At 46.9% G+C, this 17,166-nt stretch overlaps 2 protein-coding genes across 2 annotated transcripts in view; both read left to right on the top strand.

Moving 5' to 3' along the window:
• Positions 1-10,099, top strand: part of RBBP8NL (RBBP8 N-terminal like) — a 65,908-nt gene extending 55,809 nt beyond the window's left edge. The window contains exon 14 of the mRNA XM_081949839.1: positions 8,623-10,099. Within this exon, the coding sequence (XP_081805965.1) occupies positions 8,623-8,750 (128 nt within the window). The 3' untranslated portion in view covers positions 8,751-10,099. The remainder of the gene's footprint in view (positions 1-8,622) is intronic.
• Positions 1-17,166, top strand: part of RPS21 (ribosomal protein S21) — a gene marked incomplete at its 3' end in the record, with an annotated part of 293,510 nt that overhangs the window by 179,086 nt on the left and 97,258 nt on the right. The gene's annotated exons all lie outside the window — the stretch shown is intronic.

Raw genomic sequence — 17,166 nt, 5'->3', positions numbered from 1 at the left:
AAGAAAACCACTGTTGTGGTCTGTTGTTCCTTCCATCCGGGATCCCATGTTACACAAATATTTAACCAAGCTATGGCAAATCTAGGCAGCATACTAAAAAGCAGAGACCTTGTTAGATACTTGCTCTAACTTCAGTGGTTTCCACCAAGGTCCTCTGTTCTGGCGGGAACAGAGGTTTAATCCCACTGGTCGAAGGGTCTGACAGCTCCCTATAAAAGGGCTGCTGTCAGACTCAACCTTCGCTGGATTGTTCTTACTTGTTCTACTTAATAAAGAGCTGTTGTTACCGTTAAGCCTGTCTGTGCCTATCCATTACCCAATCTAACACTGGGGACGAGGGTGGGATTGGAAGGCAACTAGACGAACCGGAAGAACGTAGTAATCCAGCAAGTACATCCAGCCCAGAGCTCAGCACACCTTCGAGCAGCTATTTTGAGCGGCAAACTCAAAACGCCCTCTGAACACAAAATGGCCATGCGCGCCCCACTGACTCCGTATGACCCAGTCACAAAGCACTGGGACTCGTACATGCTACTATTTGACTGCTTCCTTGAGGCAAACGACCTCATGGGCCTTTCTGAAGGCCGCAAGAAGAACATGCTCCTTGGATACTGTGGCTGGGAAGCGTTCGAGACGACGAAAGACAATCACCTGGTCTGTGCTTCAGCAGACGCTAAGGACTCATTATGCACCCAAGCCATACAAGCACGTTCGCCGGAATGAGTTTAACATCAGAAACCAGAAGGAGGGTGAGTGAATTAACAAGTATGTTGCGGCACTGCACAAGGCCGCAGCGTACTGCAAATTGTGAGATCTGGACGAGCTGATTCTGGATCGCATAATTTGCAGCGTTCGGGACATTAACCTACAGAGTAGGTTACTCGCTAAATCTAACCTCACTCTGCAGATCGCCTTGGACGAGGCCAGGGTGTCCGAATCAGCTGTCAAATCTACTGAGACTCTGCAGTGCCAAAGCGCTCCACAAGACGCACGAAAGAGTACATGCGTACGTCACGAGGCTGCAGAGCCCAAGAGCTCAGAAGGCAAGGAAGATGACAGCTGCCGCATGCGCAGTAGCCACGCCCAGCTGGCGCACAAATTCAAACCGCATTTCCCGCCTTGCGCTAGCTGTGGAGGAGACCATGCCAAATCAGCTTGCCATTTCCGTGACGCAACCTGCCAGTTCTGTGAGCGAAAGGGGCACATTGCCAAGGTGTGCCGGAGCGAATTCCCTGCCACTGCCTGGCAGCCTAGAAATGCACCAAACCATCAACAGAGGCCCAACCAAGGGGCCTGGCAGAAGCCACCACGGCTCTCAGAGGACGACAATAGAGTCACCTACCACATGTCAATCGGCCAAGTCCGCACCAAGCGGCCAAAAAAGCTGAAGGTCACAGTTCTCATCGAGGACTCTCCATGTGAGATGCAGATCAACACCGGGTCATCGCTGACCATCATACCATAGTCTACCCTAAAGCAGGCTATCCCTAGCCTAAAGAAGCAGCATCTTCGCACCCCTGACATCTGCCTACACAATTACCTGGCAAACTGAATCCCCATCGTTGGCCAAGACACCTTCCAGGTGAAGTTCAAGCAGTTCAGCGGGAAACTCCCAGTTGCAAAATTGGACATGGTTCAGGCATACCAACAATTGCCTGTAGATGGTGCTATGGCAGAGGCCGAAACCATTGTGACGCACAGGGGTGCATTCAAATGTCGCCGCCTGCAATTCAGCGTTAGTATCGCCCCTAGACTCTTCCAAAGCGTCATGGAACTGCTTTTGCAGGGGATTCCAGGAGTCGTCCCCTATTTCGACGACATCCTGATATCGGCTGCAACTGAGGCACAACTTTTAAAACGTGTACAAACAGTTTTGGCTCGAATTAAAGACAAAGGTCTCCGCCTCAAAAAAGAGAAATGCCAAATTAACGTGCCAAGGGTTGAATTCTTAGGGTACCTAATCGATGGCTCTAGGATTCACCCAACCACACAAAAAATCAAAGCAATTCAGGACGCCCCCACACCTCGCAATCAAACCAAGCTCCAGGCATTTCTCGGGCTCCTTAATTTCTACAGCATCTTTCTTAAACAGAAAGCCACCGTTGCTGAGCCCTTACACCGTCTCCTGGCTAAGAACGCAAAGTGTTCCTGAGGCAGAGCCGAGGCTGCCGCATTTGCCATGGTAAAACAACTCCTGTTGGTGGACTCCTTCCTGGTACAATACAGTTGGTGCTGACCTGCAATGCTTCCCCATTCGGCGTCGGTGCCGTCCTAAGCCACTGCATGCCCAATGGAACCAAAGCCCCTATTGCATTTTACTCCAGGACCTTGTCTGCCGCAGAGCGGAACTACAGCTAGCTGGACCATGAGGCTTTGGCTGCAGTGGCTGGAGTAAAAAGGTTCCATGAGTATCTATACGGCTGGGACTTCAAATTGGTTACGGACCACAAGCCTACCCTAGTGTCATTATCACCCCGCATGACCAGATGGACCATCTTCCTAGCTGTCTACTCCTACCGTCTCATCCACTGACCAGGCTCCACTTTGGGGCACGCTGACGCTCTCAGCCGCTGCCGGCTGCCTGAACTTCTCGTTGACCCTACCCCCGAGATGCCAGTCCTCCTCAGTGACTGCCAGTCCTCCTCAAAGACTGGGCCTGTCTTGTCCAGTGACGTTGCCCGTCACTCTGCAAAGGACTCCACCATCAAGCAAATTTTGAACTGGGTATGAAGGGGCCTGTTGGGGCTGATTTCAAAATGTATTTTGCCAAACGCGATGAGTTATCAGTTGTAAATGGCTGATTACTGTGGGGGGACCGGGTTGTTGTTCCACCCAAACTGTGCATTGCAATATTAGATGCTTTACACGTAGGGCATCCTGGAATTGTCAGGATGAACCCTTTGGCTAGGAGTTATGTGTGGTGGCCTAACATGGACAGGGAGATTGAAGAATGGGTGGCTACCTGCACACCGTGCCAGGAGTCCAGACCAGCTCCCCAAGAGGTGCCCGCTAAGGAGTGGGAGCGACCTCAAGCACCATGGTCTAGGGTGCACATTGACTTTGCTGGCCCAGTTCATGGCCAGACATTTCTTGTAGTTGTGGAAGCCTACTCGAAATGGTTAGAGGTAGTCCTGATGACCTCCACTACGGCAGAAGCGGTCATGAAAGTGCTACAGAGACTTTTCTCCACGCACAGCCTGCCTGACGACTTGGTCTCTGACAACAGGCCCCAATTCACGGCCATGAAATTTGAGACCTTCCTAGCAGCTCGGAATCAGGCATGCCCTGGTCACCCCATTCCATCTGGCCTCCGATGGTCAGGTGGAGAGAATGGTGAGATCTGCAAAAGAGGCCCTCTCTAGGATGGGCCCGGGAGATTGGCAAATACGGGTTGACCACTATTTGCTAATTCAGCACATCACACCTAGTGCCACTACAGGGAGAAGCCCCTCCGAGCTTCTCATGGGTCACCGGCTAAGGTCCCACATAGACTGGCTACACCCAAACTATTCCGCTGCATCGCCCCCAGACTTCACAAGCAAGATTCGGACTTTTAGCATAGGAGATTCGGTATATGCCCACAACTATGCCAGGGGAACTCTGTAGATTCCTGCCACAGTGAAATGCATCATCGGCCCTTGCTCTTACCTCCTAGAACTCAAGGACAGTAGGAATTGGAGAAGGCATATTGACCAACTCCGTGGCTGCCTCTCCAATTCCACTCTTAGACAGCCAGAGGTAACTCCTGCATGAGTTAGCCAAAGCCCTGCCCAAACGGAGCAAACACTCACTCCTTCCACGGCCAGCTCAAGCCCGAGGATACCGGGAAATTTATCTGGTTTTGTTGCAGGCCCGCAGCAAGCTCCGGGCGAACCGGCTCTAGAAGCTCCAGCCGTGGCCTGTGAAAGGTTTCAGGAGCTTCCACCAAGTGGAGCTGCGGAGCAAACAGGTCCGTCCGACCTGTCCAAGGAAACCCATCCTACTGAACTGCGCAGGTCAGGCAGAGCTACCCAAAAGCCGCCTACCTGCATGACTACGTAACTAGTACGATTGTTCCATCTAAGAGGGGAGGGGTGTTAGATACTTGCTCTAACTACAGTGGTTTCCACCAAGGTCCTCTGTTCCGGCGGGAACAGAGGTTTAATCCTATTGGTTGAAGGGTCTGACAGCTCCCTATAAAAGGGCCGCTGTCAGACTCAACCTTCGCTGGATTGTTCTCACTTGTTGTACTTAATAAAGACCTGTTGTTACCGTTAAGCCTCTGTGTGCCTATCCATTACCCAATTAACAGACCTCACCCTGCCAACAAAAGTGCGTATAGTCAAGGTATGGTTTTCCCAGTTGCAATGTATGGCTGTGGAGGTTGGACCATAAGGAAGGCTGAGCGCCAAAGAATGGAGGCCTTGGAACTATGGTGCTGGAGAAGAATCCTGCGAGTCCCTTGGACTGCAAGGCGATCAAACCGGTCAGTCCTATAGGAGATCAGAAGGCCAGATCCTGCAGAGGAAACTCAAATGCTTTGGCCACCTAGTGACAAGGAAGGACTCCCTGGAGAAGAGCCTCATGCTGGGAAAGATGGAGAGAAAAAGAAGAAGGGGACGACAGGGAAGGAGGTGGTTGGATGGAGGCACCAAAGCAATAGGCATGAGTTTAAATGGACTCCAGGGGATGGTAGAGGACAGGAAGGCCTGGAGTAACATTGTCCATGGTGTCACAATGGGTCGGACACAATGGGTTGTAACTAACTAACAGTACAATTGTCCTGCGATAAAATGCGGTTAAGAGGCTCTAATGTTTTAACAGGGTGGGATGTTCTCAAAATGGGGATCCAACCCCAGTTGTGAGAGAGAGGGGGGGGAGGGAGAGAGGGGGGGGGAAACTTCAGCTTGAGTATGTGTGATACGTACACAGTCCGGCTTGTTTGTCTAGCCTTTTCTAAGGAACCTTGATTGACAAAACGCACCCAGGTTTCCTGAAAGAATTATTGACTTTGCACACAGAAAGAAAATATTTTCGCACAGTGTTTATTTTTCAGACGAGGGCCTACAGAAGTGACAATGGACCATGTTGTACAGGTATTTCCTACAGGTGTGACTTGAGCAGGACATTGATAAGGCTGGCCAAAAAACCCCTCTGGCCTGCTAACAATTTCAACACTTTGCGTCCCAAATGCTTCCCTTTGCTCTCTTTGCCCAGTTGAAAAAAGTAGAAAAGAGCAGAGTTGACCCACTAATAGAGAGATATGGTGGTCGCCAAGGTTTACAAACGGGGCATGTTTGACAAGCTGCCACCGTGCCTTTCCGACAAGCTCTGATGTATCTAGATGGAAAATACTGATAGTTCTTTTTTCTCGTTTAACCCTGGCAAAGCTTGGGTCGTGAAAATTTTAAACAGGCAGCAGAGGAGGAGAAGAAAGTGGAGCAAGTACAATAATACAATACAATACAATAGTAGAGTTGGAAGGGACCTAGGAGGTCTTCTAGTCCAACCCCCTGCCTAGGCAGGAAACCCTATACCGTTCCAGACAAATGGCTATCCAACATCTTCTTAAAGACTTCCAGTGTTGGGGCATTCACAACTTCTGGAGGCAAGCTGTTCCACTGATTAATTAAAGTGGAAGATACTAATCTGGGCAGAAATGGATAGCCCACTGATGGCGAACCTTTTGTGGCTCGAGTGCAGTGGTGGGATTCAAAATTTTTTAGAACCTCTTCTGTAGGTGTGGCCTGCTTTGTGGAAGTAGCTTGCCAGCCATGTGACCGGTTGGGAGTGGTTTGCCAGCCATGTGACCGAGTGGAAGTGGCCTGGCAGTCATGTGACTGGGTGGGCGTGGCCAACTTGTAAACTGTGGTGAAACTCACTTAACAACGCTCTTGCTTAGCAACCAAAATGTTGGCTCAGAAACTCTGGCATTTGAAGCACGCAAGTCTTAAAGCTGTCAAGTTACAAGAGCCTTGCACTCCTAACCCTATAGAAAAAAAAACCCAGGGGTGTTCAAACTTGACAGCTTTAAGACTTGTGGACTTCAACTCCCAGAATTCCTCCTCTCGCTCTTCATTTTGATGATGTGCGGGGGGGAGCTGCAACCGGTTCTAAACGGCACTGTAGATTTGTGGAACCTCTTCTATAGAAGAGCTTAGAACTGGCAAGAACCCACCCCTGCTCACGTGCCAAAAGCGGGGGGAGTGCAGGGGGATCATATGCGGGCATGCCACGCCCATAATGCTATGCGCACAACTCCAGCACGCATGTGCGCACGACCAACACTCCCCCCCATTTTGGGGCTGCTTTTTTCACCCTCCCCACGCTCCAGAGGCTTTATAGGAGCCTGGGGAGGGCAAAAAAAGCCTCCCCCCTCCCTCAAGGCTTCCCTGAAGCCTCCGGACCACGAACATCCGGCCCTACGGGCAAACCGGATATTCGGGAAAGTACTTCCAGTTTGCTTGTAGGGTCATTTTTTGCCCTCCGGAGCCTTCAGGGAAGCCTCCTGAAGGCTCCATGGGGCTAAAACCGGCCCCAAGAGCAGACCCGAACTACGTTTCTAAATTTCCAGTTTGCCCGTAGGGCCAGTTTTTCGCACTCCGGAGGCTTCAAGGAAAATGGCCTCAAAAGAAGGCCGAAGTCAGCTGGCCAGCGCACGCATGTGCACTGGCCAGCTGACAGGGCAACGCCTTGCATGCCCTGACAAATGGCTACACGTGCCACTTATGGCACGCATGCCATAGATTTGCCATCACGGGGATAGACTAACATTAAAAATAAAACACAAAGGAGAGACAGAATATTACATGGAACAGATTCTATCTATGGTTAGAAGCACGAGATGGAAGTCAGAATACAAAAAAAATAGGCTTTGGCAATGATGGTGAACCTTTTCGGCACAGAGTGCTCAAACCGGAACCTGTATGCATGTGTGTGTGTGTGCGCGCGTGCGCGCATGCCAGAAACCTGAAGACCAGCTGGCCAGTGCATGCATGCCTGTTTTTTGGCTATTTTTGAGACTGTTTCCGGATATTATTCGGTTCATTTTCAAGCTGTTTTCCTGGCCCGAATAATGGCCAGAAAATGGCCTGGAAAACAGCCTGGTTTTGGGGCATTTTTGGAGCTATTTTTTGAGCACTTTCTGGCACTCCGGCACCCGTGAAGACCAGCCAAGCAACCAGAAGAGCAGATGGCGACAGTGTGCATTCCCAAAGAGAGGCCACCAATATTGCCTCTAAGCTGCGCGGCTGCGCAGCCGCACATGTGACAAGAAAACACCGTGCAGCAGTTTCCAACTGCCGCACAGTGATTTTTAATGTCACGGGGTATTTGGAGAGGGTGGAGAGGCGCTGTCATTGGCGGAACGAAGTTGCAAGTTTAAAATTCTCGTTTGGCGCCCGGCGGCAGACGTGCTCTTGAGCACAACGGTCGGATCCTTCTTGCTGGGGATTGAGAAGCACCAAAGGAAAAGAGCACGGCTCCTCGGCGGGTCTCCCGGGGCCGTTGGCGGAAGGGAGCGGGGCCCGAGCCTGACGCTGCTCAAACATATATATAAAACTTGTTTCTCAACCTCAGCAACTTTTAAAATGTGTGGACGTTGATTCCCATAATTCAACAGTGGGTGACATCTGTGAAAAAAATTCAGGTGCTCAGGCATGAAAATGCGCCACTCAAACACTATTCTTTCCCACACGCACTGAAAAAAAAATTAGAGGGAACATTGGAGGCCACCTCTGCGTGCCACCTCTGGCATGTGTGCCATAGATTCGCCTTCACGGGGGTAGGGGGACCGGGAATGAGATACTATATATGTATCGTGGTATTAGAATGAATATGATGGTCAAAAATAATTGTACCACACAAGCACTGTTTAAGTAGTATATATGTTATAATGTTTTTGCTTTGGTTTTTATGGCAAGTGAAATGCTAGGAATCACACTGTGTTCAATATACTTTTATGTAAATAATAAAAATATATTTTTAAAAAGGAAAGAAAGAGGACCTGGTGAACATATAGAAGAGAATATTGGCTGCTGAGGGTTGAACTGTGGGGTCTTTGGTGTTCTTGGAGCGTGGGTGTTTTCTTGCAGATGTTTCATTACCAAACTAGGTAACTTCATCAGTGATAGAAGGGAGTGGGGTTTTGCTCTAAGTTAATTCTAGGCCAACTAGATGAAAAAAGTAAATAATAACCCAATCAAGAAACCACCAAGAACTCCCAATAACATTGATAGGGCAAATCACTGTATATAAACCGAGCAAACTCCTCTTCCCTTCTAGCACTGATGAGGTTACCTAGTTGGGTAATGAAACGTCTGCAAGAAAACAACCAACCTCTAAGAACACCAATGACTTCTGGCTGACTCAGCCTTCCATCCTTCCAAAGTGGGTAAAATGTGGACCCAAATTGTTGGGGGCAAAAGGCTGACTCTGTAAACCGCTTAGAGAGGGCTGTAAAAAGCTCTATGAAGCGGTATATAAGTCTAAGTTCTATTGCTATGACTGGATTTCTGATCCCAATTATGGCCCTAAGTAGAGGATTATGTAGGTAAGTAATTTTCAGGGAGAAAATTATTATCCCAGAATGCGCTCTGTCTAATACTCCATTCGTTCTGTTTTGTTTTGTTTTTTTCTTCACAGCCTACAAGAAATCAACTCAAGGAGGAGAGAGTGATACAGCCCCCCACATTCTGCCGGGCCCAAAAGACACGAAGGAGATGCCCAACCACAGCCCCCCTTTCAGACACGAGGAACACACGGAGACATAGCTTAAAAACCTTCTCACTTGGACCTGCTTGGAAGCCTAAGCCGCAGTTAAAATTTCTTGGCTTTGATCAGGAATCCTGCAACAGACCCCAAAAGTTAAACAGTCTTCCGCGTTATACAGATTTACATATGCAATTGTCAGGTATTGCAACTGGAATTCTGAGAAGTAGGACATCACCAGGCGTGTAGAAAAATTTTGGAACCACTTCTCTGATTATACTGGTAATAAGAGTCTAGGTAGTCCTAGACTTACGACCAGAGTTGAGCCCAAACATTTTTTGTTGCTGACCGTTGTTAAGTAGATTTTTCCCCTTTTCCCCTTTCTTGCCACAGTTGTTGAAAGGAATCACTGCAGTTGTTAACTTGGTAATACGTTTGATAAGTGAATCTGTTTTCCCAACTGACTTCAGTTGTCAGAAGGTCACAAAAAAGGTTTAGATACACCATATTGCCAAAAGTATTCGCTCACCTGCCTTTACTCGCATATGAACTTACGGTAAGTGACATCCCATTCCTAATCCGTAGGGTTCAATATGACGTCGGTCCACCCTTGGCAGCTATAACCGCTTCAACTCTTCTGGGAAGGCTGTCCACAAGGTTCAGGAGTGTGTTGATGGGAATTTTTGACCATTCTTCCAGAAGCGCATTTGTGAGGTTACACACTGACGTTGGACGGGTTTACGTGGGCTACCACTTTGTGGCTGAGTTGCTGTCGTTCCCAAACACTTCCACGTTCTTATAATACAGCTGACAGTTGACTGTGGGATATTGAGGAGCGAAGAAATTTCATGACTGGATTTGTTGCACAGGTGGCATCCTATCACAATTCCATGCTAGAATTCACTGAGCTCCTTTCACAAATGTGTGTAAAAACAGTCTGCATGCCTAGGGACTTGATTTTATACACCTGTGACCGTGGAAGTGATTGGAACACCTGATTCTGATTCTTTGGATGGGGGAGCGAATACTTTTGGCAATATAGTGTAACTCCCCCTGGGCACCGAAACCATCATAAGTATGAGTCAGTTGCCAAGCGTCTGCATGTTGATCAGGTGACCATGAGGATACATCAATGGTCATAAGTGTGAAAAACGGTCATAAATCACTCTTTTCAGTGCTGTTGTGTAACAGAAACAGGATAGCAGAGTTGGAAGGGACCTTGGAGGTCTTCTAGTCCAACCCCCTGCTCAAGCAGGAATCCCTATACCCATGATAGCGAACCTATGGCAAGAAGGCCAGGGGTGGCACACACTGACCTCTCTGTGAGCACGCAAGCCGTCGCCCCAGTTCAGCTCCACCGCGTACCTCCCGCTAGTCAGATGGTCTTTGGGTCTCTGCTGCACATGCGTGGGGGGGAGCACATGCAGGAGATGCGCATGCATGCATGAGGGTGGGGGTCAGCCGTGCATGGGTGGGATGTGTGGGAGTCGCGCGCCCCTGCAGCCGGTTTTTGATCCCAGGAGGCTGCAGGGAGGCCTATTAGGCCCCAAATGGGGTGTGGCGGTGGTCAAGCACACATGCGCGGGGGGAGCGCAGGGTGTCACATGCGCAGGGGGGAGGGGACACAGGCGGGTGTCACACGCACAGGCGCGTGCTTTCAGCACACAACGACAAAAAGGTAAGTCATCACTGCCCTAGACCATTTCAGACAAACAGTTGTCCAATATTTTCTTAAAACTTTTAACTCCGCACCGTCACTAAATGAATAGCTGCTAATCAAGAACGACCTGTATAATTCGGCTGATCTAGTACTTTCTTCACAGGGAGCACGGCTGTAAAGACATTGTACATGAAGAGAAAAAGGGAATTAGTTTGATGCATTTAGCACCCTGTTGCCAAAACTACCTAAAACGTGCCAAGTGTGTGTTGATTAAATTTCTGCATAATCTGAAACGTCACATCATTGTTGTCTTGCAAATATAATTGGCTGGAATTCTATACCCGGGAAAAAAGGCTAAGCGTACTTGTGATAGGCATTTTCATGGCGGGGTTAACAGACTGCCAGGGGTTAATTTTGACAAGCAATGAAAGCATTTATCAGGATCCTCAATCAGAGGTGGGTTGCAAACTTTTATTACCAGTTTGGGTTCGCTCGCACACGCTCGCACTTGTGCACAACGCTTCTACGCATGCGCAGAAGCGCCCGTGGGGGTAGGCAGGGCCTCCCGCTGCTACTACTGGTTCGTCCGAACCAGGAGCAACCCACCACTGATCTGAATACTATGTTCTTCAGCTGTGTTGGCTCAGGAATCCTGGGAATTGAAGTCCACCCGTCACCAAGGGACGATCCTTGCTCACCCTGGGCTAAAACACGGGTGTCAAACTTGTGGCATCATGTTGCAGTCATGTGACGTATCGCAACATTTTTCCCTTCGTGGAGCTGGGTAGGGGTGGCCTGTGCATGTGGGCCGCCAGTTTGACACCCCTGATAAAGGGGAAGAGATGGTATTCAGCAGGTTCTCTCTGGTTGGGGTGAACCGGTAGCGGTGGCTGCGGGAGGCTCTGTCTACCCGCCCCGATGTAATGCGTGAGCACTGCGCATGTGCAGCGAACCAGTGGGGAAGGTAAGTGAATCCAACCACCGATTTAGGGTCACCTCGGGTAAGTAGTAGCCAATGTTCCCACAACAGCCTACAAGGCTTTAGAAGATTACGCAGTTTTTGTCCTCCAGCGTATTTGGTACCACCATATTCTCATGCCGGTTCAAAAGAGCTAGATGGCCTTCTTAGTAAAATGGTTGTCCAATGTCAGAGTATGAATGGTCATAGACTGGAATAGACATGGTAACAGATCAGCCAATGAGGGCTGTTTGGAAACTGAAACAGCATTTGTTGTGTGAACTACAAGGAGCCTGGGGGTGGCTTAGATTAACTTCCATACTAAAGCTCTGAGTCTGTGCTGAACTCTAAACTAGTCTGCTACTCTGAAATGAAACTGAAACTCCGCTCGTGTTTTGCTTGTATTTTCTATACCACGTTGGAAGAACCAGAATGGGGATTGTATATATGCCTTCTGTGTTATTATGTATATAAAGAAGTTAATGAATCCTGCTGAATCAGTTACCTGTGTGTACTTTTTGGATGTAATTGCTACAGCAAACTCTGACATCCAATTTCTTCTTGAAAGCCTCTAGGGTTGGAGCACCTACATCTTCTGGAGGCAAGTCGTTCCACTGATTACCATATTTTTCAGAGTATAAGACGCACCTTTTTCCCCTCAAAAGAGGGTGAAAATCTGGGTGTGTCTTATACACTGAAAAATGAAACATTTTTTGCCTCCTGTAACCCCACCCCCTTCACCAAAATGGCCGTGCAGAGGGTTTGGGAGGCCTGCAAAGTGCTCCTGGGTGGGTGGGGAGAGCAAAAACAGACCATTTTTTGCTTGTTTTGCCCCTCCCCCACCCCCAGAAACACTCTACAAGCCTCCCAAAGCCTATGCATGCCCTGTTTTTTGTGGGGAAAAACGGGCCCATTTTCGCAAATAAATAGGCCTTTTTTGCTTGTTTTTGCAGCCCCCCAGCTCCCAAGAGCACTTTGCAGGCCTCTCAAACTCTTTGCATACCCCGTTTTCACAAAAAACAAGGTGTGCAGAGGGTTTGGGAGGCCTGCAGAGTGCAAAAACTTTTTTTTAAATTTACCTCTTCAAAATCTTGGTGCATCTTATAGTCTGAAAAATACGGTAATTCGGTCAGGAAATTCCTCCGTAGTTCTAGGTTGCTTCTCTCCTTGGTTAGTTTCCACCCACTGCTTCTTGTCCTCTATGCTAAACTCCCAGAGAAGGTCAGCAGTGCATCTGAATCAGCCAGCAACCGTTTCCTGTTGGCAGGTAGTTAAGTTAGCCACAGGTTTTTTTTGCAAATAGGCAAATGTAGCCATGACTTGGCATCTTTTAATTTAATTTAATTTTTAAATTATACTTAGGGGGCTGATGTTTAGGCATGCATATCATTGCAGATATTTTTATTATTTTAATTTGATAATTTCATTATTCCCAAGAGAACGGTTTGCAAGCTGAGCATCCGAAGCAAACTCCCTCTTATGCCAGTCACTTTGACAGGTGTGTTTGTGTGTTTCGGGCAGGGGGGGAGGCTGTTTACGTGTGCAGACTCTAGAAGTAAATTTAAAGTGTAAATCCCCCCTGTCCCCATCAGATTTCCCTCTCCCTCCCCATATGAGCACATGGTTTTGAATTGCATACGACATAGTAACTGTATTTTTGCTTGGAGTAATGCCACAACTCTCCTACGTAAGGCCATTAAATATTAATCCTTAAAATCCACTTTAGTAGATTTCTACTTTCGAGATCACATGCAGTCGTATTTGACGTTTGCATGCATTCTGCAGACTGGTCTCACTGGAAGAACTCAGAGCCCATGTTGCACTGACAATGCTGAAAATATATGCAGGTGTTCTGACCGAGACTTCCCAAGAGCATGAAGTAAACTCCTGTTCCAGACAAAAACCTCTTTTATTAATTTACTGTGAATTCCGCTCATTCACATCCAGCAAAGTCTTTCAAGGGAGGATTTACAGTCACAGACCTTATCTGGCTTGGAGAGCTGACAGGCCGATATCTGCAAAACTTGGCAAGGAGTCTCGGAGAGTCACCAACCAATTAAGCGAACTAATTGTCTCCTGCAAACTCCACCGCCCTTTTGCTCCTCTTTTATTGCCTCTGGAAGGGGCCATTCATCATCCACCTGTGGCCTCACTCCCAAGTCGCCCCTGCTTTTTAGCTCTTCCCTTCATTTGGCAACTCTGCGCATGCATACACTGGGAACATGCTCCAGCTGTTCTTCTGCCTCACTGATGTCTGACTCCGAAGGCAGCTGATAACTGGCATAGGGCTCTGCCCCCCTCTCTGCCTCTGACACAGAGCCCTCATCAGAGCCTTCCCCAGACTCCAGGACTGGCCCATGTTCCTCCCCAATCTCCTCACTGGCCGAATCTGCTGCCAGGTCCTCTGGCCGCTGGCGGGCCCTAACAGCTGGTTGGCACTTTGCTTCTGGCATAATTCAAAAAGCTGGTGATGAGCTTTAAAACGCATTTGAGTTTGGGACATGAGCCAGTTTGGCACAGTGAGGAAGGCATTAAGCTAAAAACTGAGAGCTTGTGAGTTCTAGTGCAGGATCACAAAGGCAGCTGGGTACCCTTGGACCAGTTGCTCTTTTACAGCCCAGAGAAGGAACTTGAGATACAGATAGTCCTCGACTTACAACTATTCACTTAGCGAGTCTTAAAGCTGTCAAGTTTGAACACCCCTGGGGGTTTTTATTCTAAAGGGTTAGGGGTGCAAGGTTCTTGTAACTTGACAGCTTTAAGACTTGCGTGCTTCAAATGCCAGAGTTTCTGAGCCAACATTTTGGTTGCTAAGCAAGAGCGTTGTTAAGTGAGTTTCACCACATTTTACAAGTTGGCCACACCCACCCAGTCACATGACTGCCAAGCCACTCCCACTCGGTCACATAGCTGGCAAGCCACTCCCACCTGGTCACATGACCAGCAAGCCACTTCCACAAAGCAGGCCACACCTACAGAAGAGGTTCTAAAAACTTTTGAAACCACCACTGGCTTCACCGTGCTTTATAGCTCTCTCTAAAGGGTTTACAGAGTCAGCCTATTGCCCCCAACAATCAGGTCCTCCTTTTACCAAACTAGGAAGGATGGAAGGCTGAGTCAACCTTGAGCCAGTGAGAATCGAACTGTCGAACTGCTGGCAGCCGGCAGTCAGGTGAATTAGCCTGCAATACTGCATTCTAATCACTGCACCACCACGTCTCCAAGTGGTGATCACATGACTGCAGGACACTGTGACAGTCATAAATGTGAGCACTGGTCACAAAGCTATATTTTTTACACCGTTGTAATTTTGAATGGTCGCTAAACAAGGCAGTTGGTAAGCGAGGACTCCCAGTTTAAGCATATTTTTGCATCAAAATACCTTTAGGCGCAACAGATTGTGACTTCTCCCATGTAGAGTTTTATCTGCACTTTTTATAGGCAAATAATTTTGTAACTCTGCTTTCCACCAAAAATAGACTGGTTAACCTTGCAACTACAAAGATCTTTTGATCTTAACAGACTTTGATTCTTTTCTTCTTCTTCTTCTTTTTTTTTGGAAACCTATTTTGCCACAGCTATAACAGTGTGATTTCCCCCCCCCCCATCTTTTAAGTCTTTATTGTCAAATATTTTTCAAATTCCCAGTGACAATATTCTCCTCCGTGATCAGATCTTAATTTCCTCATTTTTTTTCAAGCTGAATCAGTTTCTTACATAAGCACCAAACAGTTTTGAATTCCTTAAATGTTTCAGAGGTAGGTCCAAATATACTTTTGAGTGACAGCCTGTGAATGTTAAACAAATATTCTCACCCTTACTTTGATTGGCACGGGACCACAAACATCTGAAAAAAATAGGTTCTAACACCTGACTGGCTTGGAAAAGTTTCCTTTAAAAGTAACAAAATATATTTTGATTCCTTTTGTTTCCAGCAGTTGTCTTAATGGCACACTCATCTCTGTGACCAAATCTTCTTGCAATTTTGCAGGATTATTATTATTCAACACTTCCTGTTACATGCATTAGGGATATATAAGTTCCTGCAAATTAGTGCGGTATCATTCTGTTTTTTCCACTAATGTTACTTGTTGGATGTTTTCTAACAATGCAAAATCCATTTTAAAAGCAGTTTTACAACTTGCTGCATGAAATAGCAGAGACCTGCATCAGTTCAGCTATAAAACACTATTCTTGTAATAGAGGTTGTTGTAGTTATTAGTTGCGAAGTCATATCCGTCCCATTGCGACCCCATGGACAACGTTCCTCCAGGCCTTCCTGTCCTCTGGAGTCCATTTAAGCTCACGCCTACTGCTTCAGTGACTCCATCCATCCATCTTATTCTCTGTCGTCCCCTTCTTCTTTTGCCCTCCATCTTTCCCAGCATGAGGCTCTTCTCCAGTGAGTCCTTCCTTCTCATTAGGTGGCCAAAGTATTTGAGTTTCCTCTTCAGGATTTAGGACCTTCTAAAGAGCAGTCAGGGTTGATCTCCTCTAGGACTGACCGGTTGGATCACCTTGCAGTCCAAGGGACTCGGAGGAGTCTTCTCCAGCACCAGAGTTCAAAGGCCTCCATTCTTTGGCGCTCAGCCTTTCTTATGGTCCAACTTTCACAGCCATCCATTGCAACTGGGAAAACCATAGCCTTGACTATACACACTTTTGTTGGTAGGGTGTATACAGGTAGTCCTTGACTCACAACTGTTCATTTTGTGACTGAAGTTAAAACGGTACCTTAAAAAGTGACTTATGACCATTTTTCACACTTGCAACTTTTGCAGCGCTGCCATGCTCTCATTGTCATATGCTTGGCCAATTGACTCATATTTATAACAGTTGCAATGTCCTGGGATTGTTGTGATCCCCTTTTGTGACCTTCTGACAAGCCAGATTCACTTAACAACTGTGTTACTAATTTAACAACTGCAGTGATTCACTAAACAACTGCAAGAAAGGTCACACAATGGGACAAAGCTCTTTAAACAAAGGTCTCATTTAACAACAGAAATGTTGGCTCAATTGTGGTCGTAAGTTGAGGACTACCTGTATTCCTCTATTTCTGTTTTCGTCATGATTCATCGGGTATTTCAGTTTAATACTGCTTTTTCCACAAATAACTCTCGACATTTCATTTGCTAAATTAACTTTTCCTTGGTAAGATTTATCAAGGCTTGTCCTTATTGCAGATATGTTAACCTGAAGCAATTTATTTTTCTTTCATGATCATGTCCAATTTCAAGTAAGTTATTATACAATTATTTACTAACATAGATATTATTTTTGTCCATATCTCAATGTTTCTGCAACTCCTACAAAACCTCGCTCTCGTTATCTTTCTTTGTTGTCTGTGATTTCAAGTCTTCATTCTTTACATAATCAAATGTGTCCTGTTTTTTTCTTCTATGTAATAAAATGTCCTATTATTGCAAATGTTAACATTTTTTTTCTCTGGTCTCCTGTAAAATCTTCCTTTCAGCTCCTACATTCAAATCATGCTGATGTGCCTCTAATTTGGCAATTAAATTCCCAAGGGAGGCATCATCCCAAACTTCGATTAATTCTACTATATATTTATAGTTTTCTGGCAACAAACATACTAATAACAGTTCCTGATTAATCATCAGAAAGGTTCACGGTGTTTCGGTTTTCGTGTCTTCAATTAAACTTTTACTCCCTGATCATTTCAGATTTGCCAGGTTTCTGAGCATTAAAATAGGATTGCTGATTGAGGGTTTGTTAATGGCTGGCTTTTAAGGCATTGGCTGTTGTTGTTTGTACTGCCCAGCCTTCACCGTCTAAGTACTTGATAAGCTGGTGATAAATAAGCACTCCTATCGACTGACAGGGGCTTCTTTCCAAA

Source organism: Natrix helvetica (genome assembly GCF_964273705.1).
Source record: "Natrix helvetica genome assembly, chromosome: 3".
In the NCBI taxonomy this organism is placed as follows: Eukaryota; Metazoa; Chordata; class Lepidosauria; order Squamata; family Natricidae; genus Natrix; species Natrix helvetica.
This window is presented reverse-complemented; position numbering and strand designations above follow the sequence as displayed.